Source organism: Ahaetulla prasina, chromosome 7 (assembly GCF_028640845.1).
Source record: "Ahaetulla prasina isolate Xishuangbanna chromosome 7, ASM2864084v1, whole genome shotgun sequence".
Lineage (NCBI taxonomy): Eukaryota > Metazoa > Chordata > Lepidosauria > Squamata > Colubridae > Ahaetulla > Ahaetulla prasina.
In genome coordinates this window covers 102,234,342-102,253,504 of record NC_080545.1, presented here as the reverse complement: position 1 = coordinate 102,253,504, position 19,163 = coordinate 102,234,342, and the positions used below count along the sequence as shown (strand labels likewise).

The 19,163-nt window shown below is 47.5% G+C and overlaps 2 protein-coding genes across 2 annotated transcripts; both read left to right on the top strand.

The window, feature by feature from the left end:
* The first annotated feature begins 3,426 nt into the window (after positions 1 to 3,426).
* On the top strand, positions 3,427 to 9,208 carry LOC131202626 (acrosin-like). The gene is made up of 5 exons (XM_058191731.1): positions 3,427 to 3,500; positions 5,283 to 5,480; positions 6,850 to 7,115; positions 7,778 to 7,923; positions 8,519 to 9,208. The coding sequence occupies exons 1-5, from the start codon at positions 3,427 to 3,429 to the stop codon at positions 9,206 to 9,208; spliced, it is 1,374 nt and encodes a 457-aa protein (XP_058047714.1).
* Positions 9,209 to 10,904: 1,696 nt separating this feature from the next.
* On the top strand, positions 10,905 to 17,888 carry LOC131202625 (acrosin-like). Its single transcript, XM_058191730.1, has 7 exons — positions 10,905 to 10,978; positions 12,178 to 12,381; positions 13,507 to 13,772; positions 15,298 to 15,446; positions 17,092 to 17,464; positions 17,599 to 17,710; positions 17,810 to 17,888. The coding sequence occupies exons 1-7, from the start codon at positions 10,905 to 10,907 to the stop codon at positions 17,886 to 17,888; spliced, it is 1,257 nt and encodes a 418-aa protein (XP_058047713.1).
* The last annotated feature ends 1,275 nt before the right edge of the window (positions 17,889 to 19,163 follow it).

The window sequence follows — 19,163 nt, the reverse complement described above, 5'->3', positions numbered from 1 at the left end:
CACCAGTTGCTGGTGCTGTAGATAGAACTTTTATATAGAACAGGGCTGGGGAACCTTGGCCCTTCAACTTCCAGAATTCTTCTTCTTCCATGCGGGCTCAGGAATTCTGGGAGTTGAAGTCCACAAGTCATAAAAGGGCCAAGGTTCCCCACCCCCGATATACAACTCCATAGATATGTCAGAACTGGTGCGTTGGAGGATCTATAAATGTCCAAAGAGACACTGTGAAGCACCAGCTCACTCATCCAAATTATCCCTAAATAGTTGACTAGTTCAGGGATCTCCAAACTTGGCAACTTTAAGACTTGCGGACTTCAGCTCCGGGAGTTGAAGTCCACAAGTCTTAAAGTTGCCAGAGTTGGAGACCCCTGGTCTAGTTGCCTCTTTGTGGATTGCGTGTCTACTACTGCAGAGTCACCAAACATTCTCCAAAGTCCCCATAAGTTCCTTTAGAGGCAGCCGAAATGTGAAAGTTCTTGAGAAACCTGATATTCTTCATCCATCTTCTGAAAGTAACATTGATTTGGGAACCTCCAGAGACTGCAAAGCAAATGCTCATGTCTAGGTTCCCATAGATGCATGCCTAGGCCCTAGAGTTTCCCTCCAAGCTCCATGGTCATTTTCTGCGTCCTTTGGCCAAAGCAACACCTCCATTCTCAATGGCCCTTCTCAGGGTCTCCTGAGCAGGTGGCAGCCCTTTGCCCAAGACAACTATTTGGCCCCATCCTTCAGGGCTGGTCCTGTGTGTTCCCAAAGATGCAGTGATGATGGGGAAACACAGTTGTGGTACAGCCTATGGCAGATGTTTGACTTGGGATAATCAGGATCAGATTTTTTGATGAGCATCTTTGCACAAAAGGCCCCATTTTTACCATGGACATCACTACAACACATGGACATCTGATCGAATGGTCAGTACAGCAGGCAGACAAACTCTCTGCTTTGGCTTCCTTTGTTTCACTGATGACTTTGGGGCTGTGAGGCGGTTGGGATGATTAAAAAGGTCACCAGATGTGCCAAGAATCCCTTTTCTTCCTGGTAAATGTAAAGACTGAGGCAGACAGCGCAAAACGTTATTCCACTGAGGTCTCAGCCATATTGGTGGCCAGAAAACATGGTGCTTAGGCATTTGTGGATCTCATATGTAATTAAATATGATTCTCTGTTGTTTGAACACGAAGTATGCTTCCTTTGCAAAAAAAAAAACCCAAAAAACCAAGACAAGTACAGTGGTACCTTTGATATTCATTGTTAATTGGTTCCGGAAGGCACAATTATACCAAAAACAATGAGTACAAAACAATTTTTTCCCATAAGAAAGTGAGTCACAAAGCAGTTGACACTGATGTCTTCTAGCTTGAGTATCACACAAAGGAGTACTGGGACAAAAAGTTCACGTCAAAATGAGTTGCATATGAAATTTGATAACTTTCAAAGTAGTTGAGTACGGAGGTACCCATTGTACAGGAACCAGTTGGGGCAGGGAAGGGAAAACCATCGCTGTGGTTTTGGTTCTCTTTCTCTTGCAGGAAAAGAGGTCCTAGGCTGGTCCAGTTGACTACAATACTTAACATGTTGCGGCAATGAATTTCTTCAGGTCCTTAGATGAGATGCATCTGTTCCAATCTGATGCGCCCAGATTTAATTGGGCCAGCTGAGAATGAGAGGATAGATCATCTGAAGTAGATCAAAGCACCAGGTTATTAAAAATAGAATATAATGAGATGATACAAAAGGAAAGGAAAGAGGAAAGAGGAAGAGAAGGGAAGGGAAAAGAAGGAAAGGGGGAGGGAGGAATATGAAAGGGAATGAAAGGGAAAAAAGGGAAGGGAAGGGAAGGGAAGGGAGACAGGAAGAGAAGGGAAGGAAGGAAGAGAAGGGAAGGAAGGAAAGAGGAAAGGAAAAGGAGGAAAGAGGAAAGGAAATGAAGGGCAGGGAGAAGGGAAGGGAGGACAGGAAGAGAAGGGAAGGGAGGAGAAGGAAAGGGATGGGATGGGTAGCAGGAAGAGGAAAGGGAGGGGAAGGGATAGGATAGGATGGGATGGGAAGTCCACACATTAAGGACAGTGAAATTGCATTGATAGAGCTCAGGAGCCCAATCAGCTTGGACAGCCACGTGCAGAGCCGGCCGGCCTGCCTAGATCCTGTCACTGGGGGCTCTGAATCTTCTTCTCAAGAGTCCTCAGTGCTGGCTGGAGGAGGGGGGTGGGGGGAGGAGGGGTGCTGCCATCCAGAAGAGTAAGCATGGTGTGGGGGAGGGTGACACGGGCCATGTAGGTGCACAACTGGAGAAACAAGGATCTCAGCCTGGCTAACAAACGGAGGCCATTCCACTTATCGTCTTCCCCACAGCTACTGATGGCTGTGAAAGCTGGACCTTAAAAAAACAAGACTCATTGGAGCTGCGATACTGGAGAAGGTCCTCCTGTGTCTTCCTCAGATAGCAAAGCAAGTCCTGGAGCGCACAACACCAGACACGGCACTGGAAGGAAAAAAAAATCACAAAACGGTGTCTCGCTTATTTTGGCCCTGTCATGTGGGGGAATTCACTGGAAGAAGCGATTATGTGGGAAAGAGTTAGTGGTCAAAGGAAACCAGGCCATCAAAGAACACGGGGTGGCTGGACAACCACAAAGCTGATAGCTGCAGTCCCCAATGTTTGCAGCTTGGCAGCCTGGCGGGGTGGGGGGGGGCGAGAGGGGGAAACCAGGCTGTGCAAGTGTCAGGCTGGCGTGCACATGCAGCTCAACTTGCATGAGCATCGGGCTGGCGTGCACAACTTCCACAAGCTGAGCTGCACATACAAACACCGGCCCACTGCTCATGCAGGTTGAACTGCTTGCGTACATGCATGTACCAGCCCACTGTAGGCACAGCCCAGTTGCGAATAGGCCAGTAGTGGGCCGTAGCCCAGGGGTTGGGGACCCTTGTGCTAGAGGACCGTGAGACTAGCCGCCGCCTCCTCCTCCTTTCTGCAAACCCCTCCTCCCTTCTAGCACTGAGTAGGTTGCCTGTTGGGTCATGAAACTTCTGAAAGAAAACAACCAAGCTCACAGGACGTCAATGACTCCACAGTCATCGTTCTCCTCCTCCTCCTCCTCCTTTACTCAAACCCCTCCTCCCTTCTAGCAGTGAGTAGGATGCCTCATTGGGTCATGAAACCTCTGCAAGGAAACAACCCAGCTCAGAAGCAAAGCACTACTTTCCAGGCCTTTTTCTTCCACCTTTCCTTGGCGCCTGGTGAAGGTCCCCCCTGCGCTTGGCTGTCCCTCTGTCTTGCTCAGAGGCTGCCCTGCCCAGCCTTGAAGGCCTCCCTTCAGCCGGCTGCTCTCCCGCATTCCACAGAGAATGTTAAGGGCCGCAGGCGGCTCCGCCTGATGTCACACAGCACCCATTCTATGATGTCAAGCGCGAGAGACCTGGAGGATGAGGAGGCTGCTCCTCTGCCTTCTGGCCCTCATCCCAATCTGGACGATGCATGGCCAGGAGGACAATTGCAAGTAGGTGGGGTCCCTGTCCAGTCCCCTCCCTCTGCAGAGGAAGAGGGACGGCTGGCAGTTCCACAGGTTACAAGGCAGAAGCTCTGTCAACTTGGAGAGCCATTGCCAGGCAGACTCAGGCTCCTCAGCTACCCTCAGTCCAAGCAGAACCCAAAATTTGCAGGGGGGGGTGTAATGAGGGGCAGGCCAACCCCCCCCCCCCCGCTAGCATGGGCTGGGGAATAAGATGGACAGGATCAGCCCAAGGCTGGAGTGAGCCCAGGAGGCTTCCAGCATGGCTGCTGACAGGTGGATCTTCTCCAACCTAGATTGGACCCAGATTGTTGGGGGGGCAATAAGTTGACTTTGTAAAAATATACAAATAGAATGAGACTATTGCCTTATACACTGTAAGCCGCCCTGAGTCTTCGGAGAAGGGCGGGGTATAAATGTAAACAAAAAAAAAAAACCTATCCAGGTTTTGCATTTCAGACCCACCTAGTGGGGTGAAGGTGAATGCCCCCCTTCAAATTAGAAGCTGCAGAGCAAAAGCGGGGGGGGGGTGTTCCTCCATCTACATTTCCTTCTCCCCTCTCATCCACCTTTCTGGAAATTTTCCACCAGGATCAGGATAATCTCCTCCTTTGCATTCATGACTCTGAAGCCACTGTTTTCCATCACTGGAGGCTTTTAAGAAGAGTCACTTGTCCAGATTGGGATAGGGCATCCTGCTACAGCAGGGGGTCGGACTAGAAGACCTCCAAAGTCCCCTCCAACTCTGTTATTCTGTTATTCCAATGACATTGAAAAAGAGTTGCTCGCTCCTTGATTTGAAGGGAACAGCGATGTCTCTTGCTACAAGAACACACACAAAAGCCCACAGACACACAGACATAACCCAGAGAGAGAGAATTTATGAGTAAGATAAACCCAGCAACCAACTGGTGCGTTGCACTCCTCTGCCACCTAGTGGTGGGTTTTCAGCAGCTCAGCAAGGGAATGGCTTTTGGAAGTGTGCCCTCTGTAGGGCAATCATTGCTCCTTCATCACTGCTTTCATCAGCCCTTCACTCCCCAAACTAGTTGTTCCCAATGATGCCGGTTCTTCAAGCCACGAAGCTGTTCAAGAGAATCCATTATATCCAGCAATGGTTTTTTTTTGCTGAGAACTGGAAGTAAACTCTGGTGTCTAGAAAAATAATGCCAAAAATCATGGTCATATGACAATGGGATACCACAAATAATTATAAATGCAAATGGTTGCGAAATACCCAAAATGCAATCACCTGTTCTTGGGAGTCCCAAAGGTGCTTTTTCAAAAGGCAACTGGACTTTGTTTTTCCTTGAAGCTGTTTCGCTTCTCATCCAAGAAGCTTCTTCAGTTCTGACTAAATGGCGGAGAATGGAAGGCTTTATATTCCTTGCAGTCATCTGGTCGTTAGCGCTCTCTCTGGGAGTCATTGACGCCACTTGGAGGCTTATCTGTGCCCTCAGGGTCACTTGAATAGTGGAAATGGGTGCAGAACCTTCTGGAAACTGCTGAAAGGACTGTGTTGCAAACAGTATATAAGTGGTGTCGTATCCCCCCCCTCTTTCAAATCACGGTTGCCCAAAAGGTGCCTTGAAAAAGCACTTTTGGGACACGTGTTCACGGCAAGGGAAGGGCCATCGGAACTTAGGAAACTGGGTTGTAAGTAGCTCTGGAGCGGTCCATCGTAACTTTAAACAGTCATTAAGCACCAAGTCATAAATGGAGGATTACCTGCAAAGGCTACCGAGGTTTCCTTGCTCTTGCTGTTTCTAGAGGTCTTTGCGGCAGGCGCCCCTTGGCACCCAGCCACTCCCTCCCCGTTGTGGGAGGCATCGACACTATGCCAGGCACCTGGCCCTGGATGGTCAGCATCCGGACCCCGTTCAAGTCTGGCTACCAACACACCTGTGGAGGGTCGCTCATTGGCACCAGGTGGATCCTCACGGCAGCCCACTGCTTCAAAGACATAAGGTGAGTGAAAGCAGGTGAGGGAGGGGCCAGGTGTGTAGCTCAGGGTGTGTGCAGGAAGTGCTGCCTGTTTTGTAGGAACGTCATGTGGGCACATAAAACAAGTAATCTAAATGCTGCCTCTGTAGTTTTTGCCCGTAAGGGAGGAAATATCCAGTTCAGTTGATGCATGTGTAGTCTTTTAGCCGTGAGTTAAGACAGAACACTGGCTGGGGTCCACCATTGTGAAGGTAGTCTGCTTGCCCTGTCTATCCCATCGCTACTCTATAGTGCCATATTATGGTGGTTTTATTATAGTTTTAACTATTTTATCTTGTATATTGTATTGTTCTCTCTGTCTCTCTCTCTCTCATTGTCTTTCTGTCTATCTATCTGTCCATATCTATCTATCTATCTATCTATCTATCTATCTATCTATCTATCTATCTATCTATCTATCTATCTATCCTAACCTAACCTAACCTAGCTGACACTTTAAGTGATCATTTGCATATCAGTGATTGCCTGAACTCTGTAGATGCCATAGGCTAAATAAATAAATAAATAAGTGAAGCTTTCATTTACACCATCACAGCTGCCATCTTAAACACACTCCGTAGAAACCCCTGAGTATGCAATGAGTCTTTGTTGATGCATTTCAGACCAATCTGAGTTCCAGTTTGAGGCCCTGGGGACTAGCCAAGTCTAGGGAATAGACCCTCTGTGGGTTCTGCTGCCTCTATGTGGCTTTGGTGTCTTCGACACAGCATCTGTCAGGCCCAAGTAACCAGATCCACATGTGAAAGTTTCATATTGTCTACTTAATTTTATTCTACCTATAGTACAAGAACCTCCCCAGACTGCACTCTTTCTCTCGGGAACGAACAGATAAGGCCCCATGGAACTTAGCAAGTCCTCATCTCTCGCAGCTGCGCAGTGCCTCAAGGCTAGTTCCCCACTTAATACCTCCCTCCTTGCCTGGCTGGGAATTCCCCAACAGCATCTTTCCTCACAGCCACATAAAAACAGAATGACAGAGTTGGACGGGACCTTGGAGGTCTTCTGATCCAACCCCCTGCTCAAGCATGCCATTCTGATAGCTGACCAGTGTTGCAGCACCCACAACTTCTGAGTCAAGTTGTTCCACTGATTAATTGTTCTCTCAGGAAATTTGTCCTTAGTTCTAGGTTGGTCCTCCCCTTGATTTCTCCTTGATCTCCAGCCACAGGTTGAGGGCTCATTATTTTGAGGCTGCTTGAAGATGCTCATTCTCCTTCCACCCTGAGGGTTTTCTTGGGACGGCTTCCTGCTTTGTGCGGTTGATGGCGATGTAGACAGTACAGCAATGGTGCGACAGGAATCCATGAAGCTTTCATGCTCTTCTCTCTCCCAGGCACCTGACCAATTGGGAACTGGTGTTCGGCACGAACAAACTGTCCCACCCAGGCCCTGATGCAGAGGTCCGCTTCCCCAAGAGGGTGGTGCAGCACGAGAACTACCAGCCTCGCCAGCAGATCAATGACATTGCCCTGGTAGAATTGGATGACCCCGTGAAGTGCACCGACTACATCCAGCCCGCCTGCTTTCCAGACAGTTCGGTGGACGTCTCCAGCATGGTCCATTGCTACATTGCTGGGTGGGGCTACACGCGGGAGAAAGGTGAGAGTCTATCAGGCACAAACAACCAGACCCCCCCCCCCATGTGTAGAGTTCAGATTGGCTACACAATTCCTAAGGGCACAGTTGCTTGAATGACTGCAGGAGGATTTCACCACAAGGCTTTTTGCCAATGGATGCTCCCATCAGAGACAACTGCCCACTGAACATCACTACCTCAGTGAACAGGGAGAGGGGAAGGCCTGCTGATTCTTGGCAGTGGAACATGGAACTGCTTAAATATTAAAAAAAGAAGAAGAAGAAGGCAGTTCAATGCAAAGGAATGTGGGGTCTTTGGTGGTTTTCTTGCTGACATTTCACTAAAGAACATCATCAGTGCTGGAGGGAAATGACTTCTCTCTTTGTTTAAATGCTCCCCTTCCGTCTAGCACTCATAATACCTAGTTGGAACATCTGCAAACCACCAAGCTCAGAGAGCACAAAAGACACCTCTTCCCCCATCCTCCTCCTCCTCTTCCTCCTCCCCCCCCCCTCTTCCAACCCCTGAGAATGCTCTTTAGTTGGGTCATGAAACATCTGCAAGAAAACCACCCAGCTTACAGAGCACCACGGACCCCAAAGTTCAGCCCTGATCTACAAATGTTCTTTTGCATCAGCAAAGAAATGTGTGTGGAAAAATTCAGCAACTATCTTTTCCTTTGCAGACAAGTCTCCATCAGATGTCTTGAAGGAGGCCAAGGTGGACCTCATCCCCACAGAGAAGTGCAACAGCAGCAACTGGTATTACGGAAGCATCTCCGCCAGTAACTTGTGTGCTGGATTTGAAGGAGGAGGCATTGACACTTGCCAGGTGTGTGATACCCACATCCGTTCTGGACTGTCATTCTGATTGATTGATTCTGATCATTCATCTTAGATGTAGGTAATTTTGATTTAATGTTCATGACAATGTTATAAAAATCACAGGCTGTATGATTTTTATGTTCTGCTTTGGTATTCATCCAGAGTTAAAACTGTTGGGGGTAGCTTACAAATAGTGCAAATACATGAATACCAGTTTGACCCTGGGCTACAAATATCCTCTTCCATTGGTAAATAAAATGGTCTTCAGGAGATTATCCTGATTTATGGTCTACACAAAGCCTATTGACTGATTGGTCATATACACAAGATTAATCCACCAATGGAAAGGCTTCCTTCCAGAACTTGTGAGTGCTCCATCACTGGAGGCTTTCAAAAAGAGTCTGGACAGTCATTTGTCTGAAATACAGGGTCTCCTGCTCAAGCAAGGGGTTGGACTAGAAGACCTCCAAGGTCCCTTCCAACTTGGTTATTCTGTGTTCTGTATTCTATTGCACCTCCTTTCCAAGACACCAGCAAGTTTTTTATTCCTCACGTCTCTTCCTGGTTGCTCCCTCCATAGCTGACCTTTCTTCCTACTGCAGGGTGACAGCGGAGGGCCTCTGATGTGTAGGGAAAACCGGTCCGAACGCTACTGGATTGTGGGAGTGACTGCCTGGGGACTGGGCTGTGCCAGGGCTCAGAAACCTGGAGTCTACACTTCTACCCAGAACTTCTACGACTGGATCCTAGGCTACACAAAAGAAAAGGCTACCCATGAGAAGGTGGTGTTGCAGGTGCTCCCAGGGACAACACCATCAACCACATCTAGTCCATCGACAACTAAACCGACAACGTCCACAGAAGAAACAAGCCCACCTCCACCCGAACAAACTCCAAGGAAGCAAGAAATATCTTTCCAAACCCAGTCAACCTCCAAAACAGAGACAACATCCCTACAGCGAAATCCATGGCCTTACTTACAAACAGAAAATACTACTGGTTCTTTGATGACCACTTCAACAACCACTGTTACTACCACTGAAACCACCACCGAGGCCACTATGGAAACCATCCCCGAAGACACCACCAAAGAAATCATTGAAACTACCACTGAAGCCACCACTGAAAGTAGTACAACCAGCACCACTCCCACCACCACCAAAGCTCCTCAGCCACAAGTCCCACCTCCCAAGCCCAAACGACACAAGACAATTACGCTGGGCTCCTACTATGGCTACAGTGGGAATCTAAACTGGCCCAAACATTGGCCTTTCAGACACCCACAATCTTGAACCCAATCCCAGACCCAACTGTTGCTGGTCAGTGGCCCATTTTATTTGCTTAAGGGGTCTTCCCTTATGCAGATAAAATATTCTGTGCAATGGAACTTCTCAAGTGATCCAATGAACGTAAGAGATGATTAAAATGATTAAAATGCATGTAGTTCAAATAAATTTTTGTAAAAATGTACAAGACTGGTTTTGGTTGTGTTGGTTGAAACTGCTTTTCCTCTTTCTGGTCCCAAAGAATTGGGCAAAGACCAGTGACAAAAATTTTGATGGTTGTGTCAAAGTATGTACTAAAACAGTGTCAAAGAATAACATCGCCATAGGTGTACATTACAGGCCACCCAACCAAGCAGAAGAAATAAATGAACTTTTTCATCTATATGTAGGAAACACACCACAGTAGTAATGGGGGACTTTAACTACTCTGATGTCAAGTGGGAGATTGGACACCTTCCTTATGAACCTAGCTGACAATTTTGTCATCCAAAAGGTAGAGGGGGGAACTAGAAGGCCAGCTATACTGGACTTAATTCTTATATCAGAGATGAATTGATAAAGGGGGTTGAAGTTGCAGGAACTTTCAGAGAGCACAACCATGTCATACTGGAATTCGACATAACGCAGACACAAACCAACAGAACATAATTGAGCCAGTGTCTTAGACTTTAAAAGAGCTGATTTCTACAAACTTAGAAGAATTCCATGGGTGGAAATCTTAAAAGGGAAAACAACACAAGAAGCTTGGGAAACTCTGATTATAAAGGCCCAGTCTACCACAATACCACTGAAAAAGAAAATTAAGGAATCCAAGAAGAAACCAGCATGGTGTCTTTCCCCAAAGGGAATTGCTGTTAGCCTGAGAGAAAGCTGGGCTATTTGAGCTAGCTGACAATTGGCCTGTAAAAAAATGGAAAAGTCTTTGGAATCTAAATTATGTTGAGAATCACATAATACAACCACCAATTGTATTCACTTTTTTGGCTGCCGTTGCACACGGCTGGCTCTTGTTTAAGTGATCGTCCACTAGGACTCCAAGGTCCCCCTCGTACTTCCTGTTTTTGAGCCAGGTTTTGCCTAATCTATACTTGTACCTTTGGTTTCTCCTGCTTAAGGGTAAAAACTTGCTTTTCTCCACATTTAAATTTCATTTTGTGGGATAGGGATCTTTGTTCAAGTCTGTCAAGATCTTTCTGGATCCTGAGCTTGTCTTCTGGGGTGTTGGCTGTTCCTGCCAATTTAGTGTCACCTGAAAATTTGATGAGTTCCCCTTCCATCCCCTCGTCTAAGTCATTAATGAAGAAGTTGAAGAGTCCAGAGCCTAAGACAGTCACTGTCCACCCTGTTACCTCTTAAGAGGGGTGGTACTAAGAGGGTCCAACCCACCCAATATTTTCTTGTCGATTCATGATGTGAGTTTGGAATCTTACTGAAAATATCACTGTGGCCACAAAATCTGTGACAGGAAAATCAAATGAGCCTGCTCACTGCCTGTCAACCTTAGTTGCTAAGCAACCATGCTCCAGGCCAACCCCTTGGAGAACTTTCATTGAGGGTCTCCTCTGGAAAGGAAGCAGAGAACTGGTGTGATGTCATATTGGCTGCATGCTGATTGGAGGAAGGCAAGCGGTCTGTGGTTTGTGACATCACGAGGAACGTCCTAAGGCCAAGATGGAACTGAGCACTTCTTGAGATATGTAGGATGAAGCAGTTACCTCTTCATATTTTGGTCCTTTTTCTGTTATGGTCTACACATGCATACGATAACAGATGTGGGTGAGTCATGTCAAATCCAGGGGTTGTTCAGAGGAAGTGCCTTTAATGCTCTACAATGCCTGTTCCTCAGCAGACTTGGCTTCTCTGGTCTCCAGATCCATCAGCCGCAGCACTTGGGGCCCACAGAGGAAACCCTGCCTGGGACCTTCAGGCCTCCTTTACATCAGATGTCCACATCGCGCAAGGAAGGCGGGTTGCTGCAGACCCCCAGGCTTCAATTCCCTTCCTGTATCCCCACCTTCCTTGGACTAGCTTGGCCAAGAGGGAGGAGCAATGGCTGCTCCCCATCAGATTGCTCTCAGCTGGATGAATGCCAGACAGCTTCTCTTGAACCTTTGTGATGGATGCCCTGTTCTTGGCCTTCATGTGTTTATTGGGTTCCTGTGGTAGAAAGATTCTTGTGGGGTTTCAAGACAGCATCCATGCCATCCCCACATCCATAGCAAACTGTGATGATGCTCAGCGGATGAGCATGGTCAACATGGTTGAATTGACAACAAACCAAACAGATACATTTGGACAATATGCTAAGTTTGGCTGGTAACATCCTGGCTTAGAGTGTAGTGTCTGCTTCCTAGGACTTCATTCACAAAGCGGCTTCAATACGTTGCATGATTGTGCTTTGATTTTGAGTGTTTTCCAGTTGTAGATTTCTCAGGGTTTTAAACTGCTTCATTCAAATGTGGCTGTGTATGAGTAGGACTCTGTAGGATGGAAGACACTGCTTTAAGCCTCCTTCATCTGTCTCCTTGCCACCCTGAACCTCCCTTGCATTAGTGGGGTCTACAGTGGGGCCTTGCTCACATGATAGGATGGGATGTTCCCATATCTCAGAGGCTGCCACAGAGAAGAGGGGGTCCACCTTATTTATTTTTTTTATTTTATTTATTCTATTCCCCAAAGCATCCAAAGGCAGGACAAGAAGCAACGGATGGAAACTAACCAAGGAGAGAAGCAACCTGGAACTAAGGAGAAATTTCCTGACAGTGAGAACAATTAACCAGTGGAACAGAAGTTGTAAATGCTCCAACACTGGAGGTTTTTAAGAAGAGATTGGACAACCATTTGTCTGAAGTGGTAGAGGGCTTCCTCCTTGAGCAACTCGGTTATTCTGCCTGTGACCGCTATCTTGACCTTTTCAGCCCTCTTCTCACAGGCATTGCTGTCCCACATCTAAGCAACGTTTCTCTCTTCCCTAGGGATATCTGTGGCCGCCGTCCTTTGGCCTCCAGTCACAGTAGCAACCTGCGGATCGTGGGTGGCACTGATACGCTCCCAGGAACGTGGCCTTGGATTGTCAGCATCCAGATACCCACCATAAGTGGCTACAAGCACACCTGTGGGGGGGCCCTCATCAGCCCTCGCTGGGTCCTCACAGCGGCCCACTGCTTCCTCAACAAAAGGTGAGGGGAAGGAAGGGCCTCCTGTCCCGACTGGCTGAGTCAGGGGTGACTAGTTAGGTTTGCAGATGGAGATGGTCAGGCACAAGGAATCAAGAATGACACGATGAATTGCTCAGAATAGTTTCTTTATTGCTGTTCGCCCATACGCAGGAATCTTGCCAGACTAAAGCAACTATCTGAATAACCATCAGAAAAATCCTATAAAGCTTTAGGGACGACCCATCTTGGACCTCTTTCTGCATACCAAACACTCAAGACAGTCAGAAATAGTGTAGGGTCTCCTGCTTGGGGTAGGGGAGGGTTGGACTAGATAACCTACAAGGTCCCTTCCAACTCTGTTAATCTGTTAAAGCCTGCGCTCCTGCAACTGTTCATTGCACAGTTCAGCATCCAGACCCCTAATCAGCTTTATTTATTTTTATTTATTTATTTTGTCACACAGTATATATGTGTGCATGAAATAACTATACAATATATAAGTATATATATAAGTATGAGTATGTAATAACTATATTAATTGGATATAATGAAAGGAAACAATAGGACAGGAACGGTAGGCACGCTTGTGCTCTTATGCATGCCCCTTACAGACCTCTTAGGAATGGGGTGAGGTCAATAGTAGACAGTTTTTGGTTAAAGCTTTGGGGATTTTGGGAAGAGACCACAGAGTCAGGTAGTTTATTCCAGGCATTAACAACTCTGTTACTGAAGTCATATTTTCTGCAATCAAGATTGTTTTGATTCAAAAGCTTTTGATTCAAGAGCTTTGTTGCTCTTCTCTGCACACTGGACAGCCACTTGTCTGGAATGGTATAGGATCTCCTGCTTGGGCAGGGGGTTGGACTAGAAGACCCCTAAGGTCCCTTCCAGCTCTATTCTGATTGATTGAGTAGTTAATAGGGTTGTAGGATCAAATCTACTCTTAAATGGACAGAGTGATGGTCTGAGCACCTTCCCAGACGCAGAAGACACACACAGAGATTTTGAGTCCTAACTCCTTGTAATGAAGTCCATGAACCATCTCCATCCCCTTGTCAGCCTTTCTTAGTTTTGGTTTAATCCCACTTTTCGTCCCCGCTTTCCATACGCTGCGCTTAGGGGCTCCCCTTTCCTTCTCTGCTCCAGATACCTAGAACACTGGAAGCTGGTTTTTGGTGCTGCTCAGCTTTCTCGGCCTGGTCCGGATGCCCAGGAACGCACCATCAAGAACCTGGTGGAGCACCAGCAATACATACGTTCCACCCATTTCAACGACGTGGCCTTGATGGAGCTAAGCCACCCAATCAACTGCAGTGACTACATCCAACCTGCCTGCTTGCCGGACATGGGTGTGGAGATTTCATCGCTGACCCACTGCTACGTCAGCGGCTGGGGAGTGACCGATGTCTCACGTGAGTCCTCCAGCATGTCCATCAAGAGGGAATCTCCAGTCACAACACAACTTGAGCAGCTGTTTTCTTCTCTGGTGGGACTTCCTGGTCCTTCCAGACCGGAGATGCTGAAAAGCTGTTCAGTGGAAACAGCATTTTAAGAACTTAGCCAGATCTCAGCCCTCTCAGTCCTCTCTGAGATCTTCCCTCAACAAGAATTTTTATCAGAAGAATAATTTGGGGTTCCAACTCGAGTCAGGGTTGGGCAGGAGCAAATCAAAATGAAATCCAGACACATTGTCAGGAAAGGAGATTGATTTATTCGCAAAAGCAAAGAGGTTTGCCTGTGGAGGTAGCTAGAGAGAGAATGGAGAACGAAAGGGCGGCTTTATAGGGGAGCTTGTCCTTACTGTAGATGTCTGTAAGTGCTGATTCAAGCTTGATTTCATTGAGGGCCGCATCAGGGTTGTGTTTGACTTGGGGGCCAGGTGGGCATGGCTGGGGTGCAGAGGTGAAATTCAAATTTTTTTTACTACCAGTTCTGTGGGCGTGGCTTGGTGGGCATGGCAGGGGAAGGATACTGCAAAATCTCCATTCCCACCTGACTCTGGGGCCAGCCAGAGGTGGCATTTGCCAGTTCTCCAAACTGCTCAAAATTTCTGCTACTGGTTCTCCAGAACCTGTCAGAACCTGCTGGATTTCACTCCTGCTTCCCCAGGCTCCATTTTTGCTGGCAGAACGGGGCCCTGGGGGACCGTGTGCAACCCCCCCCCCCCAGTTCTGTTTTTGTTGGCAGAGGCACTGTGAGCCAATCCTTCGCTGTTTCCAGGGTGGCCTCAAAGCCAGGGATGACTCTCACCCTGGTCATCACTTCTTTACCCTCCTACCATTGGGAAGGAGATATAGAAATATAGCCAGCCGTACAAACAGGCTGAAGAACAGTTTTTATCTGTGGGCTGTCAGACTCCTGAATGAGAAATAACATCATAACTATGTAGTATGATGGACTGCAGGGCCGGCACAATGTGTAACATGTTCACACTGGTGCAATAGGACTGAGTGTTTGTTAATATGATTTATTGGGTTAGGGATTATCTGTCTTCACTGTGACTTGTATTGTGTTGGGGGGGAGCACTGAGGGAGTTCAACCAATCTCATTGCACATATGTTGTGCACTGACAATAAAGATTTGAATTTGAATTTGAATTTAAGCACCCCATGGGCCGGATGTGGCCATGGGCCTTGAGTTTGACACCCCTGTTCTAGAGTGACCCTTGGGGGAATGGGCTTGTGTAGGCAAGTATCATCTGTGATGTTTATTCTGGTGAACATGTGTTCCTTTGTCATTGTGTACTTTATTGTCCTATTTTATTTATTTTTGCTTCTGTTTACATGCCTTTCATTTTTCTTCCCTTTTGTTATTGTAAATCGCCCAGAGAAGACTCACAGCGAGTTAGGAGGCAAATAAATTTAATAGATAAATTTAACAAATAAATCTCTGACAAAGATTTAACAAATCTTTTAACAAATCTTTTTTTGCATACAGAGCCCAATGTGACCTCGGATATCCTGCAAGAAGCCAAAGTGAACCTCATCCCCACAAGCACCTGTAACAGCACCACCTGGTACAACAAGAAAATCCATCATAACAATCTCTGTGCCGGGCATGAGGAAGGAGGCATTGACACTTGCCAGGTAACAGAAGAATAGAATAACAGAGTTGGCAGGGACCTTGGAGGTCATCTAGTCCAACCCCCTGCTCAGGCAGGAGACCCTATACCAGTGATGGCCAACCTTTTTGCCATCGCGTGCCAGGAGGGGTGGGCTGGGGGTGGGGGTCATGTGTGTGCGTCCCCCACACCCATAATTATATGCGCCCCACGCATGCGGGTGCGACCACCCCCGCTCCCCTTGCTCCTGGTAGGCCCGTTTTTCTCCAGAGCCTTTCTAGGAATCGTGTGTGTGTGTGTGTGTGTGTGTGTGTGTGTGTGTGTGTGTTTGAAAACGACCTCCCCCCCTCCCGGAGGTCCTCTGGAGGCTGAAAACACCCCGTTTGCCAACTTCCGGTGGGAGCGGAAGGCCCATTTTTTGCTGTCCCCAGCCTCTCTAGGAGTCTGGGGAGGGTGAAGATGGCCTCCCCTCCCTCCCGGAGGTCCTCCAAATGCCAGAAATGGCCCATTTGCCAACTTCTGGTGGGAAGGTATATTTTTACTAAAGCCAAGTGGTTACAGTGTACGCAAAGCCAAATCTGAGACTTCCTGTGTAAACCGGGTATTTTCCCTTTCTCCCAGGTCCTCCCCTCCGGTTATCCTGTTTCTGCCCAATGAGGTTCAAATTAGTTGTTTTGTTAACAGTCTTAAGGTTTGGAGCCTCTGGTTCCTGTCAGGCCCCCTCACTACATCCCTCTATTCCCACTCCTCACTTTTGTGGCAGGCTGCTATCAAAGCGAAGTAGGGCTGAAATGGTTTGATAGCAGATCTGATACTATTTCAAACCAACGGTTGTCCAGTCTCTTTTTAAAAACTTCCAGGGATGGAGCAACTACAACTTCTGGATGCAAGTCATTCCACTTGTTAATTATTCTCACTGTCAGGAAATTCCTCCTTAGTTCCAGGTTGCTTCTCTCCTTGGTTAGTTTCCATCACTTCTTGTCCTGCCTTCAGGTGCTTTGGAGAATATCTTGACCCTCCTCTTCTTTGTGGCACCCCTCAGAATATTGGAAGGCTGCCATCTGCCTTTGCACCCCTAAGAAATCTAAGCCCAATCCTACTTGAATCCCATTATCTGCTGCCAATTTGCCTTGATTGTTAGTAGATAGAATAGAATAGAGTTCTTTATTTTTTTCTTTATCTTTTCTTTTATGTACACTGAGAGCCTATGCACCAAGACAGATTCCTTGTGTGTCCAATCACACTTGGCCAATAAAAAATTCTATTCTATTCTATTCTATTCTATTGGCCAAGTGTGATTGGACACACAAGGAATTTGTCTTGGTGCATAGGCTCTCAGTGTACATAAAAGAAAAGATACCTTCATCAAGGTACAACACTTAATGATAGCCATAGGCTACAAATAAGCAATCAGGAAACAATATCAGTATCAATCGTAAGGATACAAGCAACAAAATTACAGTCGTAAGTGGAAGGAGATGGGCAATGGGAACGATGAGAAGATTAATACTAGTGCAGATTTAGTAACTAGTTTGACAGTGTTGAGGGATCAGATTCTTGTAGAGAATTAGCACATATTAAACTTGTACACATTTGAACAGCCTGGCTTCCTGATTTCTTGCACCTGACAGTTCCTGTATTTGACGTTTCCCCCCTTCTTGTTCCCGCAGGGTGACAGTGGTGGTCCTCTCATGTGTCGGGAGCAAAGGTCCGAGCGTTTCTGGCTTGTCGGTGTCACCAGCTGGGGGGCTGGCTGTGCCAGGGCCATGAGGCCTGGCATCTATTCCTCCACGCAACTTTTTCTGAACTGGATCAAAGACATGACAAAGGAGAACTTCTTCAAGACTCCTCGCCCACCCAAAATAAGACCTCCGGCAAAGCCGCTTGATCAGCTGTGGCAACAAACCGCCCCCTCAAATGGAAACCAGCAGCTTGAGAGCTGGGTTCAACCCAGGCCGAGGCCAACAATGTCCCCTTCAAGGCCATCTTCCGCAAACGAAATCCAACAGTTTGAGAACTGGGCTGCAGCTCATATGAGGCCTAGTATGCAACCCACCACACCGTTCAGTATGCCTTGGCCTCAGGACCTTCTGCCTTCGCAGCCATTAGCACCAACACTACTCCCCCCATCCCCGGCCCCACTTCCTGTTCAGACCCCCTCCCCATGGGGTTCACAGAATGGGCAGAACTGGGGCCAAGGCTGGGCTCCAGCTTACCGGCCTCCCCCCAGAACCAGGCCCACCGCGGTGCCTTGGCCAGGATATGGTGCACAGCAGCCCCAGACATGGGGCAACGTGGCTGTGACCAAGACAAGAGCTCCTTATTATGGCGGATACTACCCTAACTGGAACATGCTCAGGCCTCCCCTTCGCGCCACTGCCCCTTCAGGGTGGCCTGTCCAGAAATGGTCTCGCCCAACGACATCCTTGAGTTACCTCTGGTACTCGAGATGGAGCAGGTCCCCTAAGTAGCCCCAGTGCCCCATTCCACAATCAGCCAGTCATTTTCTGCCTTCCCCTTCCTTCAAGAGCACACAGTTTGGGGATCTGTCCCCTCCCTTCCTCCTCCTCCAGGTCTCAAGCTGGGTTGCCCAAGAGAAGACAGTCACCCTTTAACAGATTGATGTAAACAGAAAGAGAGAGAGAGAGAGAGAGGAGACACAACAGATGCTGGAGGTGTGCAGTAGTAAAACAGCTGCTGCTGCAGGGTTGGCTGTGGGGCTTGGTTCTCAGGCCTTGATGTTTCGGAGGACTCACGGGGAAAGCTTACTTGGACAAGGAGACACCTGGATCGTTCAGTAGCTGGCTTCATTCATGCCTACCAACTATTGGAGGCTGCCCCTTTCCCAGGGCTGGTCTTCTGTTGAGCAGCATTTGTAATTCTATATTAGCAATAAAGTGGTGCTTCTTCTAATGGGTTGCACGGCTTATTCCGCTAAACAATAATCTTCATTTATTAGAGCCTTTAAAATGTTGACAGGACAACTTTCTGGCTGTGTTTGTTCTTCACACCTTGGATGAAAGCCTCTCTCTAAATGTCTGAGTGGATCAAGCCGATTTGTGAGATGCATCGGCTCTTACTTGCAGACGTTCACCCTGGATAGAGTAAAGTTAATCTCTGGGGCAGCTTCTGCGTTGCCAGACAGGGTACAGTTGGCACTCCTGACAAACCATGAATGTAAGAACCTGAAGTATAGCCTAGTCCTGTCGTCTCCTGGTGCTCAAACCCATGGAGAATTGCTGCCCTGCAGTCTCCTTGTGAGGACCAGCCGTCCAGGGCAGGGGTCTCCAACCTTGGTCCCTTTAAGACTTGTGGACTTCAACTCCCAGAGTTCCTCAGCCAGCTTTGCTGGCTGAGGGACTCTGCGAGTTGAAGTCCACAAGTCTTAAAGGGACCAAGGTTGGAGACCCCTTGTCCAGAGTACCTGTGGGTAATCACCCGTCCTCTCTTTATCAGGAGAAGGTCCAAAGAACAGATTTACTCACAAGTTCCCAGGTCCTCCCCACTTTTGCAGAGCTGTCTTTAGTTCACCATATTTCCCCCTGGAAGTTTTACACCTCAAATATTCTTAACCATAAAAATTCAAGCATTCTTTTGGTCATGAACTTCCTCACGGTTCTCTTGAACTTTAACTACATATGTTCAATGCATTTAGGACTAGTTTCTTCACCAAAGGTTCTTGAGCAGGAAGGTTTCTTGTGGGGTGGAGTCAAAATCTACAAGATGATCCAAGTTATCTGTA